The 20,391-nt window shown below is 37.7% G+C and overlaps 1 protein-coding gene across 3 annotated transcripts in view; it reads left to right on the top strand.

Annotated features, from left to right (window-relative positions):
* Positions 1-20,125, top strand: part of LOC124163282 (NGFI-A-binding protein homolog) — a 156,637-nt gene extending 136,512 nt beyond the window's left edge. The window contains exons 10-14 of one of the 3 annotated variants that reach the window (XM_046540078.1): positions 1,304-1,409; positions 5,212-5,328; positions 9,479-9,610; positions 12,058-12,507; positions 15,986-20,125. In XM_046540078.1, coding sequence (XP_046396034.1) covers positions 1,304-1,409; positions 5,212-5,328; positions 9,479-9,610; positions 12,058-12,213 — 511 coding nt within the window. In that variant the 3' untranslated portion in view covers positions 12,214-12,507; positions 15,986-20,125. Of the gene's footprint in view, positions 1-1,303; positions 1,410-5,211; positions 5,329-9,469; positions 9,611-12,057; positions 12,508-15,985 lie in introns of all 3 variants that reach the window. The other 2 variants (XM_046540080.1, XM_046540079.1) reach the window with 2 other exon arrangements.
* Positions 20,126-20,391: the final 266 nt, after the last annotated feature.

The following is a 20,391-nucleotide window of genomic DNA, read 5'->3' as shown; positions in this document are numbered from 1 at the left end:
TCCTTCCTTCTCTTCCACCCCTTTGCCTCCCAGGGGCCGATTTTTTTCCTCCCCCGACTGAAAGCAGGGCCCCGCTAAATCCACTCAACTCAATACAATGGGATGGCCGCACGCCTCGCATCGGGACTTCTCAACATGGTCGATGACAATTTATTTTCCAACGGAAACTTGCGCCAAGGGAAAACAGTCAATGTCCAGTTTTTAACATAATGAAATGTACTTGTCTATGTCCACACTTATTTATTTCAATTGACCCAGGATTCGGTACATGATGCTATTTTCAAGATACATGAATTACTTCCCTCACTCCCATCGCCTTAAACCTAAATCTTCAGCAGTGGTTTGTTTATGTATACCCGGACTACCCACGTTGATAACTTTACGGGAGTCACCCGCAATGCCCAAATTGTACGAAAGATCCACAGAGATCCACGAATGATATTTTCTCTGTGTATGTTTCGCTCTTCAACAGTGAATCCAACCATTCTCCCCGTCTCATTTCTCGTTACACATATACAAATAAATTCATAAGGTTGGTTCAAGTCCCTACTCATGGCTGCACGGATGACCGTTTTCCAGGTCCAATAAGTGGATTATAAAGTCCTAGCCTTCATTAATTTCACGATAGATGATAGAGCCATCAGCAAATAAACGCAATTTACTTTTAATTCGAGAGAAAAATGATTTTTCCTTCATGAAATATTAGCTAAATAAGTTCTTATTACGGGTTGCTTGTAAGAGATGGGCAGCTGTGGAGTCTGTGATTATTTCTTGAAATAAGGCCTACCCGTTTCATAACACTTAAGGACTAATGTAACATGACAGGGCCTATAGCATGATGTCTTTCTTATATGTAAAGATAAAAAATGTATGAAATCGTGTTTTTAAAAAAATCAATGAAAGTTCATTTCAAGTATGTTTTTTCTCAGCATTCACTTACTCAGTGATTCAACCGGAAGGTTGGTTTGGATAGGTGAGGGTAGAGCTCGACTACTCACTGGCCACAGGCGGGTGAACGTAAGACATTCAGGATGGGGGAACCAGTTTATTTCACTGGGGCATTGTGGTTGTCTGAAGGCTTCTACCGGGATATGAACCTGTATCCTTCCGATCGACAGCTCAATGCGATACTATGTTCCTTTAGTCTACCTCGTACCGCTCTAAAAGCAGAGAAATGAGTTGCTACTGTAATACTTCCATTTTCTCCTGTGTATGTGATTCAAAAGAGAGAAAATTGTTATTGAATCAAATGTGACTTTTTCGAATGCGGCGTTAATGTGTGTTCAACGATTTCTTCCGCCAGATGGTGCCATCGTCGCAGCGGCCGCGTATCCTCTTCCTCGTCCTGCCTCGACCCAGAGAGGCCAGACACCGACGACACCGATTCTGGAGGGAGCTCACCCTACCAGGTAACTTAAACATTCTAATACTATCGTGTTTCAACCGCCATTGAAGTTGTTCCCGCCATTGTTGATAGCGAATTCCAAGATCAATCCACCCCTACAGGAGCAAAGTGCGTTGGTAGCTACTCTCGGCGGCAGCATGGTCAAAGGGCCGCGAACGGTAAATTCACTTCTAAAAAATAAAATTAAAAAACTTGTAAAAATATTTGGATATAGCGAATAAATCTTGTTGCTGTTTTCAAATCCCCCCAAATGTTTATTCCATGGTGCTGGCTGGGCAGAAATTCTTTTCCGTTTTGCGCAGACATTTTCTTCTACCAGCCTACGATGGTGGATTAAGCTCGTTGTTTTGGAGGATGATTGGACGTGTCATTACTCTTAGCGGCGTCTTTGTGGTATGAAATACCTCTCACAATCAGCGCTGATGCGTAAGAGGCCCATATACATAGAAAAATGGCATGTAGATATTCATCAACTATTTTTAATCACTTTTTTTTTAAATGTAGTGAAGTAAAAACTTTCAGTGGAGAGCTACCATCTTATCTATTTATCCAGTAATTATAGGGGGGGGGGTGGGTGGCCGCTATCCCCGTTAATCCGCCGCTGGTTTCGCGACACTCTCCTCAAACGGCGTGGATTTCTCTTAATTAAAAGACGTGGGTAATGTCGGTGTGGAGAATTTCCTTCTTCGGAGTGGCCACCGTTGAAGTCTGTTGAGAAGGAAGAAAAAACTTGACTTATGGCATTAATGAAGTCTGATGAGCAAGCTATGTCCTGTTCTCTTATTGCGAGGCACGTAGTGGCTATTCTTCGCGAGAGAAAATGTCGACCGTCAGTGGACGACGAGAATAAAAAAAAGAACAACGGAATAAGACGACCAAGTCAAGCAACTCTGACGGATGTGGGAGAAGTAAGGAGTGATTATCTTTAACTTAAAAATTATGTAGGGAAAGCGATGGAAGAATTATTTTTTTTTATTTTAAGGAAGTATTCTTCTTGATGTTTCATGTATAGAGTATGTTTCGGGAGCATCGCACTTCTTAGTTTGGGAAATTCGCTGATTCAGTATGTGGGGACAACTTTCATGTCTGATCAGTGCTGTAGTTGGGAAAAAATTTAGACGGTACTCACCAAAAATCACTTAAGGAGGTTCCATATGGACTCATAGTGGACTTCGTCGAGTGGGTTACATTTTCGACACGCTGTTTCTTCAGCTGGTCTTCTTCCTGATCTGAGCCAAGGCTGCGCATAAATTTACGCCCATTACGTACGTTTTAAAAATTTTTAGACCGGTGCATTTAAAACAAGTTTGGATTTTAGTGGGTACCCCGTACCGGCCCGTACTGTACCAACTACAGCACTGTGTGTGATTATCCAAATTAATATTGAATCTCTAGGAATATCAAATAATTAAAGTCAAGCACTGATCCAAAATTTAATTTATGAAGACATAATTCGGAAAAACGTTTGAATTTGACAATATTTGGCTCATATCATAATTTCCAAAGATTATGTGGGATTACAGAAAATTTATAATATTAATTTGAAACTGCGATGGTTGAAATGAGATTTAACGCATTTCATGGTATGCGTAATTTTATCAGCCCATGCCCAGAATGGATCAAGAAATAATTTGTCAGAACTCCTGGAGATCATAGACAGTATGAAATGCATGGGCACTCAGAATTTGGAAATGAATATAGTTGTACTGTCTCTGGGTGACATATTTTCGATTTTATTCCTAATACTGGGCTTTCGCCTTGGTGAAAATTCTGACTAATTTGAAATCTTTTAATTAGCATCAGTTTAAAATCTTTTTTGTGAATTAAGAGTAGTTTTACTTTCCCTTCAAACCCACTTCTAGCTCATACAAATAGCTTCTCTCTTTTGTACAAGTGTAAAATGAAACTATTAAAGAAAAGCAATAAAAGTTATTAGAGGTGTCCTAAGCCAATACTACATATGTTAGAGCCTTGTGCAAAGTGCTGGATTTAAGCCTGGGTGGCTGACACCCTCTCACCCCTTCCCATTATATTTGGTAAAATTGAAGATATATTTAGAAATATTTTAGGTGGCTTTCCAATTAAATTTTTCTTTTCTACAGCATTGGAAACAATTTTTACAAATCATTGATGAATATCTAAAAGCAATTTCTCTACTTATATCAGACTTCAGGAAAAAATATCCCTGAGATGTATTTCAAACCATGAAAGCACATAGGAAAGTAATAAAACACCCACCTTCAAAGTAACGGGCTTAATCCACACCTGCATGTGCGTCTAGAAAATTCATTTAACTAATCAATCTTAGGACTGCTCCAGAGAAATTTCTAATACGTTCTCTTCATCTCGTCCGCATCTTAAATAATGCTGAAAACATTTATTGGAGCTTGGAGCAAATGAATTTTATCCAATCTAGCACATAAATCAAAATATTAAGTGTTGCTCCCTGTGTGTTCTTGGCAGCCAATATTTGAAAAAAATCACTGTAACAGGCTGGCTTGCAGGGCACGTAAAATTTTGTATTTTGTTAATAGACCCAAGCAGGCATCCAGCTAGGAATTAAGGCTAGGGGGGGTTTTAGGAGCAACTAAAACTGGGAGGTATGGAATGTGGGAGGTATGGGTGCCCTGCCCCAGAAAATTTTTATGATAAATGGTTTAAAATGGTGAGTTTCACGACTTTCTTTGCAGGATATTTTTATTAATCCTTGCATTATTCTATAAGTAATGCATATTTATCACATTAAGTAAAATGGATTATATTTTAAAATTTCTCTGAGTTCTCGGGTGGAGGGAGGGGTTATCACCCAAACTCCCCCCTCCCTCCACCACTGCCAAGCATTAACAGAGGTTAGCAAATTAGTAGCCCATTTGCAGAGGCCTGTCATCTGCAGTCTGATATCAATCCATATGGTTTCCAAATTTTTGAGAAAAAAATTGGAGATCAGGGAACTTTTTGCAGAAAAATACATTTTTTAGCTGTTAACAGAATGCACTTCATCCGACATGATTTCAAAGACGCACAGTTTATTTACATCGTTTATTAAATTTTGAATTGATAGCATGAAAGGTCATTCAGCCATTGATGCTACAAGATGATAATGTTAAAAAATTTGGAAACTGTTTAAGGATTTTATATTATTGTAATTATTATATATTTTGGAAACTATTGAAGAAATTGGAAAATATTTTAGGGTTGGCAACCCAGTTGGCACAATTTTGTGGAAGGTACTTTGTTTCCATGGATGGTACTTGATTTCCATGGATTGTACTTGGTTTCTTTAAAAGATGTATTAACTATTGCAAAATGGGATTTTGCATTGGTATCAATATCGTATTTCATGAGAGGGAGGGTATCTATGGAATCCAAGTTTATTCTGTGCATATGTGCTACTTGTGCTACCTGAAACGCTTATACCAGTCAGATCCATGATGTCAATCTGATAAGAAACAAACAGCCTTAGTCATTTTCCAAACTAATTTAATTGCTCGACTGGTTTTAACATTTACACCTCATTATAAAAAACTGTCTCATTAAGGAGCAGCTATCCTGGTGTATGACTCTCACTGCAATAAAAGGTGAATATTTACGGCTGCTTGTTCCTTATAAATATGAACTTCCACAAAGCGAACTCATCGACATTCGATCTATCACTCTGATGTTGGACATAGCACCACCAAATAAAAAGGTCTGTTCACCCCCATGGTTGAAAATTAACCCATTGCACGACTAATATCACTAAATGTCTTTCGGCATGTGCTTGGCATAATCTTAACTCAGATCTCCCGTTCCCGTGGTGTTTGCAGGAGGGCGTCGCAGGTGGTGGCGACTCGAGGGAGTCTGGGTTGGAGGGTAGTGGTGGTGTCGAGGGGCCAAGGGGTGGTAAGGGTGGGAGCCCATCGACCAAGATCATCTCCAAGCAGGTGGGTGGAGGAGGCGTGGTCGTGGTCAAAGAGGAAGCGGCTGCATCCGATGCGACGAGCTGTTGCTAACAAAAAAAAAAACGACAATCCAAACTTACAAGGGGGAAAGAATGGGAGAGTGTGTGAATGAATGGATGTTAATAAGACCTCCACACAGCACAAAGTGAATAATATGAGTAATATTAAAATATTATGCCTCATAAGTGGTATAAAATGTACACATTTAAGGTATAATGTCCCCATAAATTGCAGTATATGCACTAAATAGAATGGCATTACATTTGCACATACATATATGCAATTTATGACGACATTATACCATATATATGTACCTTTTCTGTACATATTTTGCACAATTTTTGCACATTATTCGTGTATTATGTACATAATTGATGGAATGTAATTTATAATTTATGCAAATCTATTCATGCAACTTTTATATGTAATAAATGTTGAGTGTGCTGTGTGGGGAGTTTGGATGAATGGAATGGACGATTGTATGAGTGAGTGAATGTGTAAGGATGCCTGGGCGATTGTGTTCCTTGTCTTCCTTGGTAATGGAGAGAGGGTGGGTTGATGTATTTCCTCATGAATCCTTTGGCTCAGAGATTGCTGTGGATTTTGGGTTGTTTGCACTGACATAGAAGCATCAAAATGGTTGGAAATTGGTTTCAGGAACTAGGGCAGGGTTGGGGTTTTTGACTTGGTCCTCCACCCATATTGGTAGCACATCTATCATTGGGTAAGTGGCAGCATTTTAATGTTAAGGCTGATTCTCTTATTTTGTTTTTTTTTCTTTTAATTTTTGCTTTGCCCAACCTTACTAATGCAATGTACATTGAATGTGACCAAGCATGTAAGAAATGGTTGAATTTCCAATGGCACAGTTATTCTCATGACACCTTTAGTTATTCTATATAAATTCTAGAAACCCTGAAGAGAAAATAATATAATTATCATTACTGAATTAACTTTTCCAAACCATGGGACTGAGTACTAAGCTTTTTGCTCACAAGAAAAATATACTTAGTGTGTTTTAGTATTACAAATTAATCACTAGTTAGGTGTAATTCCGTCACAAAATACGTTATTGCTGATGTTTGGTGAAGTGATCTCCGTTTCATTTCAGATATGCAATTTTGGCATGTGAATGTCAATCTGTTAAATTTTGCCTAATCCTTTCAATGTGCTTATTTGTATCCATTTAAAAATTAAATGCATAGAATGACGCTACTGTTAAATAAAATTAAATTTTATTCGAATTAATTTTTAATTTATTTCAAGTGTACAAAATTTTTTCCTGGAGAGCTACTTTTTGCGTTGAAATTGAATTTTTTATACCCTTACCTTTATCAAATTAGCCTCAATAATGTATCTATTTAAGTAAATTTGTGGAAATAACTGTGCCAAAACGAATTTTAATCTCTAATCTGTCGCTGCTTTTTGGTGTTTTCATAATTGTGAAACTTATGCTATGGTTTCTATGAAGGAGCTATGATTTGAAAAGTTGCTTTCCAACAAAGGCAACTAATGAATAAATGCATTCCTTAAGAGATATGTTTTTGAGTTCAGATATTGGCTCTTAGAGTGGTTTCATATACACAAATATTCTTTCGGCGAAGTTTTCTTACAAAAACTGAATGGCTTGTAACTTTAATTGTTATGTAAAGGCAATTTGGGAATGCATTGATGGCATATTTTGCCCTCATGAGCTTTAAAATAGAAAGCATAGCATCAAGTCACTGTATCATTACTTTTGGGCTGAAGCATGTTTCCTCTTAGTATAAAGATGGAAAAATTCTATCAAGTGTTTTGCATGTGCTTCCCTGCTTTTCAAATGTTTAGTTTTGTATTTCCAAATTTTCATTCACTCTTATCAATTTTTTCAGGACCCAAGCAAAATTCATTTCAGCATTTACCTTATATTCCATATTTGATACAATTTTCATGTGAAGTAGTTTGTATTTAGCTATGTGAAATAATACGTCAAGTACCTTGACTGTTGTTCAGCCTTTTGTGAATAGGTATATATTCATAAGTTTTAATGTCCTATGTATTCACTTTTTAAGAATTGGGTTGATTTTCTTGAAAAATGATGCAAAATTTAGAAGACAAATGCACCCATTAGCTATTAATTTTATTTGCTGCACTTAAAATACGTAATTTAGAGGTACATATTCCATTGAAGTCAATTATCAGGAATATCATCCGATACACTTTAATTATGTCCTACAGAAAAACTTCCTGTCAAATAAAATTTCTACCATGAATAGCATCATACCTTCAACTTTATACCCCACTCCACGAGCAGATAATAAGCAATAATAATAAACAATAAAGTCATGATTGCAGTTGTTCGATTAATCGTTCAATGGATTATTAGTTTAAAATCTCTCTAGCCCTCTCCCATATGATATGTATGAAATATCCCCTGAGAATTTAATAATGTTTATCATTAATTAGCACAATTTAACTATGCAAATTGGATTGCTTATCATTTGCCCAAAAAATTTAACCTTATATTGTTTTTCCTCCTGATGGGATATAAAATTGGGTGGAAAATTTTTTAAAGTCAACATTTCGTGGATTTATTATTTTTATTTGTGGGCCCACCTCCTGCTGGGAGGTATTCTATACCCCCCAGACCTCCCTGAAGCCCGTCCCCCACAAAGTTTTACAGCAATCAGTGCCCTTTTGTAATGAGAAAAAACAGTAAGTGTACTTACTTACCTCATACTACTCAACTGCCTTTTCCCACAAGGGCGTACCCAGGATCAAAACTGGGGGGGGGCAAGCCATGGTTGTTTAAGTTGTAGGTAAGATTTAAGCATGGAAAAGGTGAATGAAACCAACATTTTAAGGAAACTGTAACAGTTCTTTATTAGTTTTTAAAATTATTTGCTTAAAAAAATATTATTTTCCTTTTAAGACATTTGCGATTTTTGCTTCTAGGGGGGGACAGCTGCCCCCTCCTGTCCCTCGCTGGGTACGCCCATGTTTTCCCATGCTATTTTCGTCTCAGCTCCCCTTCCCTCACCTATGTGTTTACACTGCATGTCGACCCAAACCCTTGTGCTGCTACCCAGATGCCTTAAATGTACATGCCTTGTGGTGGTCCTGCTCTGCTTTTTGACCTAAATGTTGCACGCAGAAAAATCTTGGAGCGTCTTTCGATGTTGGCACCCCCATCACAAATGCTTTGGGTGGTGGGGACTAACCCCAGTGGGCCGTGCTGTCTCGCTGGAGCTCAAGAAGGTTTGACGTCGTTGGGACGAAAGGGTTAACCGTGAGTGAACAAGTCCAAAACCGCTCCCTCACAAGTGATTCTGACCACTTTCTTGGTAAAAAAAATTGATATAAATCCCTCTTTATAAAAATGAATGGACTCCTTGGTTATGCACATATCCATTTCACCTAAGTTACTTTATTTTTATAATTACAGTCTAGAATTTATTCAAAATATGAATGGATTGATGTATTTAAGTAGTTGTTATGGTAAAATTATTGTTTTTTTTCCCGGCGAACAATTGCAGTGAAGTTTTCTTGGGTTTCACACCAGGTCAGGTTCTCGAGATGGGCGAGTTGTCCAATCGAAACGTTGGAAGGAGAAATGGAGGACTTGACCCGGTGTGAAACCTGAGAAAACTTCACTGTAGTTATTATGGTGTTTTAAATCTAGTATTAATTCACAGATTGATGTATTTGAGTGTTTACTGTAGTATATTATCACTAAAGAATTTTTCAATCATATTAAAAGCATATCAGTGCAATATCATAAGCTATTTCATTGAGAATTTTTTAATTCAATCAATACATTTTGCCTTCTTCTCAATTAGTGGTATGAAATTATGGATCATTGATGAAATGGCTGAAGATAGCTACTCTCACGTGTAAAATTGTGTATGTATCAATGAAATATTATAAGGATTTAGAGCTAATTAACTCTAGAATAGAGCAGCTTTGTAAAATATCTCTCATTTTATCTCTCAGAATTTTTTAATGCAATGAAGTGGGTAGCATATAACCGACACCAGTTTATCTGAATAATATTGTTAAGTGCCTGCTTTTCATTGTGAGCAAATTCGAGTAAGTGAACCTTTGTAACATGGTCTCTCTATAATTTCCTTTTCTTCGTCCTGAGGTGCAACAGATGGTGCGTGAGACGCTTATAGACGAAGGCTTGAGGGTTGTGAGGGAAATGGTTGCTGGAAGAGGACGAGATGGTGGAGTGGACCCAGGTGGAGTGTCTCCAACTCAGGACTCATTCTTCCACGAGAACAAGGTTTGGTTTCGTTCTTGTCACATTCTCAGCCACTCTCTGAAAGAGATGGCTTTTTGTAGCAATAATTTTTGGACCTCATCCTCCCCTCTCAGTGATACATCATGAGATTTGGCTTGACCCCCTCCCTCTAATCTCACATGAGATTGTTCAAAATGCATATTTTCAGTGAAAACACGTTGATTTATGCTTCATTGTCAGTGGCGTAGCCAGGGGGGTCTGGACTTCTGCACCCGAAATATAAAAATACAATTATTTTTCTCCATGAAAGATAACAAATATTGACAAATCATGAATTTATAAAATATTTTTTCAACAAATGAAGTTTTTTCAATTATGAAAAGCATTACAATTAGTTTAAAACCCTCCTCTTAGTTCTGTGTTTTTCAAAAAACTGATTTTGGACCCCCCACGAACGAAATTCCTGGCTACACCACTGTTCATTGCACTGGATTTGTTAAAGAAAAAACAATTTGTTTAATTATTTTATTAAATTTTAGTTAATACTAGGATTTAGGATTACTAATATTGCAATTTTACACTTTCATTTTCTTTTCTTTTCTCGTGGAAAAAAATTAAGTGATACTTAACAGGACCACCCCTCTCTCTCACATGAGATTAGGTGAGAATCAGCTTGACCCCTACCCCCTGAATGCCTTACGTAATTGATGGATGTCCCGTAATGCTTATGTACCTTTTCCCTTTCTTTGCAGACCTTATTCCCTACTGTCCTTATGTACAATTGAAAATAACCTTTATGTATTCTGCTTATGCCCACTACCAAATGTTAGTTCCCGTGTATCATATAGGCTCTTTAGGTCTTAGTTTATTTTTTAACTATAATATCTCGTCACTCAGCATCATAGATTAAAAAATTTTACATTTAGATTACGATAGACCTTATTATACCTCTGTTACACCTCTTATCAATAACAGAAGCATGCATAATAGTGACAACTCTGCTAAGATTCCTCTACGACTCCTTTATCGGAACTCACTACTATATTCATAACAAAAAACAAATAAAAAACACAATTGACTGTTGATTTCAGACTCACTTTCAACACTTCTCCTTGTATTTACACATAGATTAACATATTTACACTGTCATTGCCATGCCTTGATGTCACTGACCACTCTTCTTGCTACTCCTGCCACCACTTTACATCTGTTACCACTCTCCCCAGTTATATTATCTTACTGGCATCATTACAGCTCTCCCTCCTGTATTGACTCCCTGAAGTGTTGACTATGGTAGTTAGTCAATTCATTAATCACTGATGTTCTCGCTACTATTCCTGCTGCCGTCATTTATTAGATATTCCAAGATAAGATATATGGTGCAGAGTCATAAATTTGCTTTGTGGGAGCTTGGGTGTTATGAAAGTTGCCCATACTAATATTTTGTAAGTTTATCAATTTTCACTGATCAGAAAAGCATACATTTCAATAAGTCAGTGATATAATTCATTAGCATAGTAATGAAATTCTGAAGGGGCTGAAATCTGTTTATCCCCCCTGGCTATGTGCTGTATGTAGATATTTTATCGTAGATACACTACTTCATTCATTCACGTGAAGCCTTAGGTGCAAGCAAACAAATAAATTTGCAGGTAAGGAAAGAAAGGGATAGGAACATAAAATAGAAAAAGGACGAGGACAGTGGTGCTGTGGTAGATGGAAAAAGCCAGAAATCAGAGGGTAAAAATGTCTTGGCCTGACTGGGACACGAACTCAGAACATCCTGGTTGCCAGTCAGGTGCTCTACCAATTGCACTATCAGGATGCTTGGATTTACCATGATTTAGGAGGGGTTTGTACTCAGAAAACCCCCTTTGCTTTAACCGAAAAGAGTAACCAATGGATGGCACTGGGGCAGCTCACCAGGGGCACAGCTAGGAATTAAGGCTGTGGGGGATTTAGGAGCAACTAATACCGGGGTGTGTGGGGGTATGGAATACCCACCAGGATAAGCGGTAGGTGTGAGATCAATAAATTGCGGAATTTTAAGATAAACAATTCAAAATAGTGAGTTATACAGCTTTCTGAGGGATATTTTATTAATCCTTACACTATTCTGTTAGTAATATCAATTCGATTAAGTAAAATGGATAAAACAAAAATTTATCTGAGCTCTGGGGGGGTTTTTCCCCCAAACCCCCCCTTCGCTGCGCCACTGCAGCTCACCACTTGCCAGCAGAAGAAATGGAGAAGGACAGAAGAATGAAAGGAATAAAACACAGTCACATGGTAGCTGAAAGAGACAGGAACATGCGTTTCGGGACACGCTGAGCCCTAGTGAAATAAGACAATGTGGCTATTGTAGATATGCACTGTTAAGAGTGCATCTATTTTTATGCTTTAATTTGTTTTTTAATATCGTTTGATTGGGTCCTGTGAATGTATTAATATAAACAAAAATTCAATTTTTTTTTTTTTTTTTTTTTTAGGTGATAGCTTCAAGTGGGAACAATATTATTGCCGTGGCCAACCCAGCCCTTTCCATGTCTCCGGCCATACATTCTCCGCCAGCTGATTCAGGAATCATCAGTACTGTCCCAGTGTCCCTCGTCAAGAGAGAACCTCCCTCACCCTCCTACGAATGAAGACAGCGCATCCTAGCTCCAGAATGCAACCCCGGAATACATACCGTTACTGCTGCTGTGACCTTGTGGCGATGTTTTCAGCAGTTTGCCATTATGCTTTCTTGTTGGAGTGAATTCTTGCATCCTCAATCAACATTTGGGACACTATCCCATCTCCTTGAACAATCTGTCGTATTCCAAGCTGCATGGTGATTGGTACATGTGTTTGAAAAAGTGACCTCCTAATGCCAGCTACCCAGTTATTCTTGAGGATTTCATCGCCTTGGGAAGAGGTGAAAGTTGACTCTGAAAAATGTAAGTATCTGCATAATCTACTACCTTGAAAGGAGGAAATAGCCTCGTAAAAAAGTAGTCCACAGAGTAAAATTCATTTTCCTTATGGCCTTGGTGAAATTTAGATGAAAAGAAGCCCTAGGCTATTTCACATATGAGGCCCTTTCACTTCCCATTTTTAAGTTTGTCAACTACATGAGAAAGAGTAAAATGCATCATTACTGTGATATATATCAATATGTTAAATGAAACATTTTGTAATTGGTACTAACCTTTATAAAAAGTTAATAATGGTGTTCACTGTTTTTAGAGCAGAGTAATTTTAACCCGCCAACGCCCACAGGTGCCAGATGGTACCCAGTGCAGTGCTGAGCCAATACTCCTGCAATGCATTTAATATGTGAATTTTATCGTACATTTTGGTGCACATACTTAGTAGAAGGTTTCCTGTATTACTCAGTCAGCTTGAATTATGTTCATTGTGTTTAGCTCATATGTATCATATTTTTTAAAAGTGAAATATGTGTGAATTTAAAAAAAACTTTGGGCCCTGACGGGTTAATTTTTTTACAATTTGAATGTAGGCCCCTCCTGAATAGAAATTTGCTTTAAGGGATGCTTGGGAGTTATGCAGGTTGCCTACACCCTGCATTTATTTTTACTACAATTGAGGACCTCAAATCCGGAAAGCTTGGAACCAAAGAGTTTCTGGATTTCTGGTCTTCTGTGCAAATTCTTCTTTATTTTGTTGATTAATTAATTTATAAATGCATTCAGGCTCTTGTTCTCTATATTTGAGATCCCCACGTGTCCCTGCCTAGGTTGTTAGTATACCTATGTTCACAGCATGTGAACATGCGCTACCTACCAGTGGCGCTGACTCCATGGGGCCTGCGGAGGCCCGAGCCCCCTCAAAAATTCGTTATGGGTGTGAGGAAAAAATGTGTCAGGCTTGTCGCTTTTCCTCAGAGTGGCCAGATATCAAGATTCAAGTTATCAGGGTTCTAATTTTGATCATATGACTCTTCTAAAATGCTTAAAAAACTTAAAACTCACTATGTACTTATAAAATTTCCCGGGGCAAGATCCCCAGTTTGGGCCCCCCCAATATTTTTTGTGAGTCGGCATCCCTGCTACCTACTCATTCCAGAACAAGGCTTGGAGAGTGATGCCATGAGGTGGCTAGTCAAAACACTACACAGAGGAATTTTCAAACATTCCAGATTTCTGGTTTTCCCGGTTTCTGGATACTGGATTTGAGGTCCTCAACTGTATTTGCACACTTCGGAAAATGACGCATTTCATTTAGTCATAGCTATATATGTATTTTGTTTGCAAAATGATGATAGTTAAATTCATTTTTCGGTACTGGCAAACCTCATTGAACTATAACTATATTGGAAAATGGATTGTTATATGATAGATGCCCCTGGGATTATGGTCTCCTCAATAGATGTGCCGTAGGTTGTTGTGCTAGGGAAAAATTCCTGAATGGCTTAGTACAAGCCTTGATGACTATTCAAACCTGGATATCCTCCAATCGCATCAAGTGATATAGCACTTGAACTACAGGATGCAGGAAACGAAGGATTCAGATCCTGGAGTGGGGAAATGATTTTTCATCTATGGAATATATTCAATCCATGTCCAGTTGTGGGTGACTCTGTGAAAGGTACACCACTGGCTAGTCCAAGGTTCCTTGAACTTAGAGAGGCTAGTTTCAGGTGTTCCAAATTTTGCCATGTGTTGCTCAGAGCTCTAACTTGAAATAACTAACCATACTGTACATTCATACAACTAAGAATCTTTTGCCTCATTTTGGGCTTAGAGATCAAGTAGACTTGCTTTCTCTTCCCTCCCACTGAGTTGGAACTTGAACAGTGACTGAGTACTCTTTCGAGATGCTTTGGCTTTAGGCATTGTCTTAGCATTTGGCAAGACAGAGGTTGATACTTGTTTTTCTTTGCAAGAAAATCTCTGACGTCTGTACCTCAGTCATCTGAATAAAAAAATTTGCAATGTCTATATCTGACCCTTGGTGTAGAAAAGTAAAACATGTTCCCCGTTAAAAACTTAATCGTCAGGACTTCATTTTAAAAAATTTTCCTTTTCTTTTGGGTGTACTACTTTTTGGCAATGTAGTGATGCCTATAGTGTCTCTTTGTGGACGGCCTTTCTTCTTTGCCGATCCTTTCACTGCCTCTTCGGAGATTTTGTTGGAGGAAGTAGTTATAAAATCAGAAAATTTGAATTATTGCAATGAGTAACCACGGAATAGCCTGATAATGGAATTTTTTCATGGAGTCACCCAGGGGTGCAGCTAGGAATTAAGGCTAGGGGGGGGGGGGGGGGTTTAGGAGCAAAACACTGGGGTGTCTGAGGGTGTGGAATACCTGCTAGGGTAAGCGGGAGGAGTGGGAGCCCTCCCCTTGAAACATTTTCATTTAAATGATTCAAAATGGTGAGTTTTGCGGCCTTCTGAGGGATATTTTATCAATATTTTCACTTTTCTATAAGTAATATCAATCCAATTAAGTGAAATGGATTGTACTTCAAAATTTCTCTCAGCTCTGGGGGGGGGGGGGTTTTATCCCCCAAAATCCCCCCTCGCTGCACCACTGTTACCCACAACTTCGCACAAGGTACTAAAGTTCCTGGTCAAGGCAAATCATTTTTCTACTGCAGAACTCTCGCATAATGAACAATAGGGTGGTTTCCTTCATCAAAGAAAACGAAAGGCATTGATTGCGATTCGTTACCCACCATTAGTGTATTCATAATATACAAATTATTTTGTTTTAGAAATACCGGGTTAGACGAATGGCAATGGTCCATTTTTATCCTCATTTGAAAAGGGCCAGATTGGCGCCCATGCGATGCCACTCCACGTGACGTCACAGGGACCTAGTTTCTATGCGAGAAGATAGGAGTTATACGTCGTCTGAGGTTACCATTGCATGCATGAGGCGCAGAGCTCAGGGAAACATGTCTTAACAATCACTTATTAAAACTGGCTAAGGTTGGAAAGTTTTCCTCGTTTGATAAGTTATTAATAATCCTTATTTAAGCCAAGCGCTACCAGCCAGCAGGGTACTAGGCTAGCCACTAGCAGCCTGCGTCGTATCAGCGCTAAGCCTCGCCTCAAGGTCACCTCGCAGGGCAGGAGGGGGAACCAGAAATACGTCATGCGGAGAGACTTCCCGACATTCATACTTAAGCGTCGCGTTTTCGCGCGCTTGAAAATTTTCACTTTTCATTTAACCACGAAAAATAGATATCGTCATTTAAAAATATAAAAGCGTGAAATACGTACTCCAGGAGTAATAATCTTTCGATTTAGGCAATAAAAAAATAATAGGAAACCACCCTATTGGAATGTTTGTTAACATCTTAATAAAAACTGCATATTTCATGAAAATATTGGCAAAATTTTTTCAATCGGTGTGTGCATATTGTGTCTGCTTTGAAATGATTTTCATTTTTTCTCCATTTTTTTCAGATTTTGGTCATTGAGAGTGTGGTTGTTCGGTGGCCATTTTCAAGCATCAGCCATGTCAAGAACCTTGGGTTTTGGGATAATCCAGCCATGCTGTGTGATTCTCTGGATCTCAAGTGTAGCTATTGTAGGAGAGACTGTGCTCAATGCTGGCTTTGGAATTGCAATGCTTTCAGGGAAGAATTGGCTTCTTTGTTATTTTTTTGGAAAACCACATTTTATTGCGGTATGAGGTTTTGTGTTTTCTTCAAGAGTGAAGTGGATGTCAAGGACTAAACTTGTGAGACCTCTTATCACTCTCTGTGAGCATCTAATGAAAGGACAATGGATATTCCAGAGGTGGTAGGAGTTGAACTCCTGTTTAACATTCTTAACTCTGACTTTAAAAATTGGAGTAAAGCTTCTTTGACTGTGTCTTCAAGTGCCATGTCAGCCAACTACTTTGGACAATGCACATCTGTTGGTGATCTGTTGATGCATGCAGTGAAAGTGTCTGCTATAGCATTCATCACAACTAAAATTTCGCTAGCACCAACTCAAGACTGTGCCGATGATTTACGCAGTGATGTGGTGCACAAAAAGCGCAATTATTTTTGTAAATGGATTGGTGTGAAAGTGGATGATGGATTCTGGTGCTATAAGGCTGACCATCTGAAGAAAAGGTCTCTTGTGATTTTAAATCCATTCAGTCATTACACTTAGTATAAAATTGTTATTATGCTTACATTAAATGATTATAACTATGTGATTACACCATGGCAGTGGTTGGACTGAGTGAATACTTATGAAGTTGTTGTGTAATTAAAAATGATTTTTCTGTTGGATATGAAGGTAGAATGAAAAAGAGTTTCTATGTGACAAGAGTAATGAACGATTATTTGTTAAATAGGTATACAATATCATATGACACTCCTGAAATGAAATTTGTAGATGGTGCAAATTTTAGTCTCTTGGAAGCTCTCAAGTCAAAACTCTTAACAACTTTGAATTAGGCTGTACATTAGCACAAGAAGAATTGTGCATACATTTTGTATCCATATTTCCATTGGCAGTTTAGCAAATTGAGTGATAGTTATGATTTTAATGCTGGACTTGATGGGGATATGTGATGCCTCTTGTGATGTTAAGACTTCTGATAGACATAAACTTCTCATGATAAAATCCTATGCTGATCTCCTGGAGGTAGTATTGCTAATTATTCTAATTCTGGACTCCAGTATTTGCTGATCTTGCTATGCTGTAGCAAAGTTCTTTTCCCTTCAAAATTACTGTCGCCTTTTCTTAAATTTTCTTTTTGAAATCCTTCTGCTGTAAATTCAGTATCTGATGATCATACTGTTCACATCCAATCAAATCTGTAAAAATACAGGGAAAATGCCTCGTAGTTTTACAGAACTCTTTGTGCTCAAGTCACAAATACGACAAGTGAGCATAAAGTAGCATTTGCTTAAAGTGGATTCTGAGACTCAAATGTTCAGTTTACATCAGAACCAGGCTTCCTACACTATTTTGCCAACGCACCACAAAACCAACTCAATAATCAGGCCTGGCTACATTTTAGGGATTACATCAGTTATTTGTGACAAAGATGTTATAGATGGCTCACATTATCCTCCTCTTGTGCCATTATAGTTTTGTCTATGGTGTAATCATTGATTGTTTTAACTGATGACATGCCAACCTATTTCTCACTCAACCAAATGTGGAAATTTTATTTGGTTACCATTCCATCATTACTTCAAGGCTCATCTGTGTAAAAAATCACTTTACATTAATTGGTATACTGAGCATTTTAAAATGCAAACCACCGATTTTCTCTGAACTTCATCTTAGTGAAAACCATGCTAGTATAGCTATAATGCCTTTCCTATCCATACCATCTTATTATAGGACATATGTGGCCATTAATATTTTTACTACTTTCATTATTGCTGTTACTTGCGGATTTGCATGGAAGAGGAGAAACTAAATTATGTGATAGTGCTTAAAGAAGAGTGCCAAGAAGACGAGGATAAAAGAAGGTTTAACAGCTTCAGTTTTCGTTCTACCATGAACCTTACAGTGACTGAACTTTAGTCTGCAGTGGTGACCATGAAGATAGAAGATTGCTTATTACCAATGCCTAACAGGGAACTAACTTAGGCTCTTGCTGCATCATAGACCATCTTTCCTGGAATGTTTCGGATCCACATGAACCCCCCAAAATTTTCTGGCTACATCTATTTTTGTTTTTGTGCAGTACTCAGCGTGATACTTGCCTTCATTTAAATCCCATGAAATTTATCTCTATGAATTTTCAACATCAATATTTTCCTCTTATGACTATAGGAAAAATTAACTCATTATTTAGCATAAATTCAGAGCAGGTTTTACATTTCTATGACAACATTGATTAGATGCACTCCCAAACACAGCTTGTTATGAAACAAGAGGCAGATCGCTTCATTTATTGCATATTTTTTCATAGTCAGGCACATACTTTGATGGTTCAAATAGTGAGTTTTAACAGAGAGGATTTGCTGTCCACTCCATTTTCTCTGCTCTTATGTCACTTACTACAACCCACCTTGAACATTTTCTTGTATTGATGCAAAACGATTCACAAAGAAATGCAGAAAAGTGTAATAGAACAATCAATATGAACATTTTGTGTGGCATAAATACAGGCTTAAAGCATGGTATCAACATTTATGGCAAGTTGAGACACATACATGTCAAAATTATCGTGAATTGCTGCTGAATACTTCTCAGAACATAGCTTAATAACCCTAATATTCTGCATTATTGTGGCCACTCCATTATTTGTTTCCCAGAGTTTTTTTTGTTTAAAAATTATAAATATCAATTAGAAAATAAGACAATTTCGTCAAAATTTTATACAGGATGAACCTATACCCGACTGCTTGTGCTAAATGCTGATTTATGTTAGAAATCTTATCTTCACGTGAAATCTTCTTCATCAGACAATGGCTTACTGGGTTTGAGCCATACCGAATCAGTGAACATGCAGTGATAAAAGGATATGTCCCTCTTTCCCGTCACCATTCTTCTCCCTCCAAAGCTATGTCACCACATTCCTAATCCAGAAGTGAATTATGCACAAAATCAAGGGATTGGTTGGTATCAAAAGCAAGCTTGAAAAAGAAGTCCAGGCTCCGTGATCATTTGCATGTTATGTACATCGGTTGTGGCTCAAATATAAGTAAAAAATGGAAAAATAGTGCAGCAGGGAGGTTCAGTGGGCCCTTGGAATCCAAGAACAGGTGGAACACTACATTTAGTGGCTATGACGTCTACTGTGGTTAGGTTTGTTCATACTCCTGTGGGTTAAAATATTCTCAGCATTACTCTGTAAACCACAACAAGAGCAGAGTGCAAATAATGTGGAACAGAAGAAAAAGTGTAATATTTACCATCTACAAAAACAGATTAAAACAGAGTTTAGATAATAGTCAATGGATACATGTTAACACTGAGCCTTGAAGGTGAGAAATAGGTTTCTTGTGGTAGTAAACTATATTTTTTTTTATTTTGGATGTTAAGAACTGATATTGCACCAGGATCTGGATTACATTTTCTAACGAAGCTACGTACGTACTGATGCAGTAGCTGCTGTTCCTAAATATGCCCCATTGTGAAACTAACTTAACTGTACCACATTTCACATTTGATGATAGTGTGGAATTTATTGCTTGTTTTCTGAAGTGAAACTGAGCGTAGGTAAAATATCGTCATTCAAGTAAATAAGTTCATTCTTTCAAGGAGTGTTTCCATCATCCAGAATGTATTGTGAAAGTATATCAGAGCACTTGCTTTTGCGCAGTCTCTGAGATTATGTAAAGTTTGCAAGGAAATATTGACTGTGATATTTAAAAGAGTATTTTTTGTGTTACGCTAGACAAAGGTATAAATGACACCAAGGTAATATTTGGGAGGAGCGAACACTGCCATTGTAATTTTGGAAATGCAAAAGCAATGTTAGAAAAAAAGGTCATTGTGATGCACTTGTCTCATATTTCTCTTTATATATTAAAAATTAATTGAGTTTATTGATGATATTTGTGCAGAGACAATACTCTCAACTGTTCTATTACAATGGGAAATCATGTGAAAGTCAGAGTAATTAAATTTTTTTCCAAATTACCATGTTTTAATGAATTACTCCTCATTTATTATTACACCCATCCCTTGCTTAGTGCAAGGGATATATTCCTTCGAGTCTTTGTGTTTATCAAATTTGCGTTATTTGAGACTCTGTATTTTAACACTGGGAAAAAAGGGATGCGTTCCCTGTAGCATAAGTGTTGGGTATTGAATTTCCAATAAACCATATATATGTACCTATATTGCAAGTGTATAATAGCCTTGGAAAACCATTTTTATGTGTGCATTTATAGTTTAAAATATCT

The sequence above is a fragment of the Ischnura elegans genome, chromosome 8 (assembly GCF_921293095.1).
Source record: "Ischnura elegans chromosome 8, ioIscEleg1.1, whole genome shotgun sequence".
NCBI classification, from domain to species: Eukaryota; Metazoa; Arthropoda; class Insecta; order Odonata; family Coenagrionidae; genus Ischnura; species Ischnura elegans.
The sequence above is the reverse complement of the archived record's forward strand: the minus strand, read 5'-3'. Positions and strand labels throughout refer to the sequence as shown.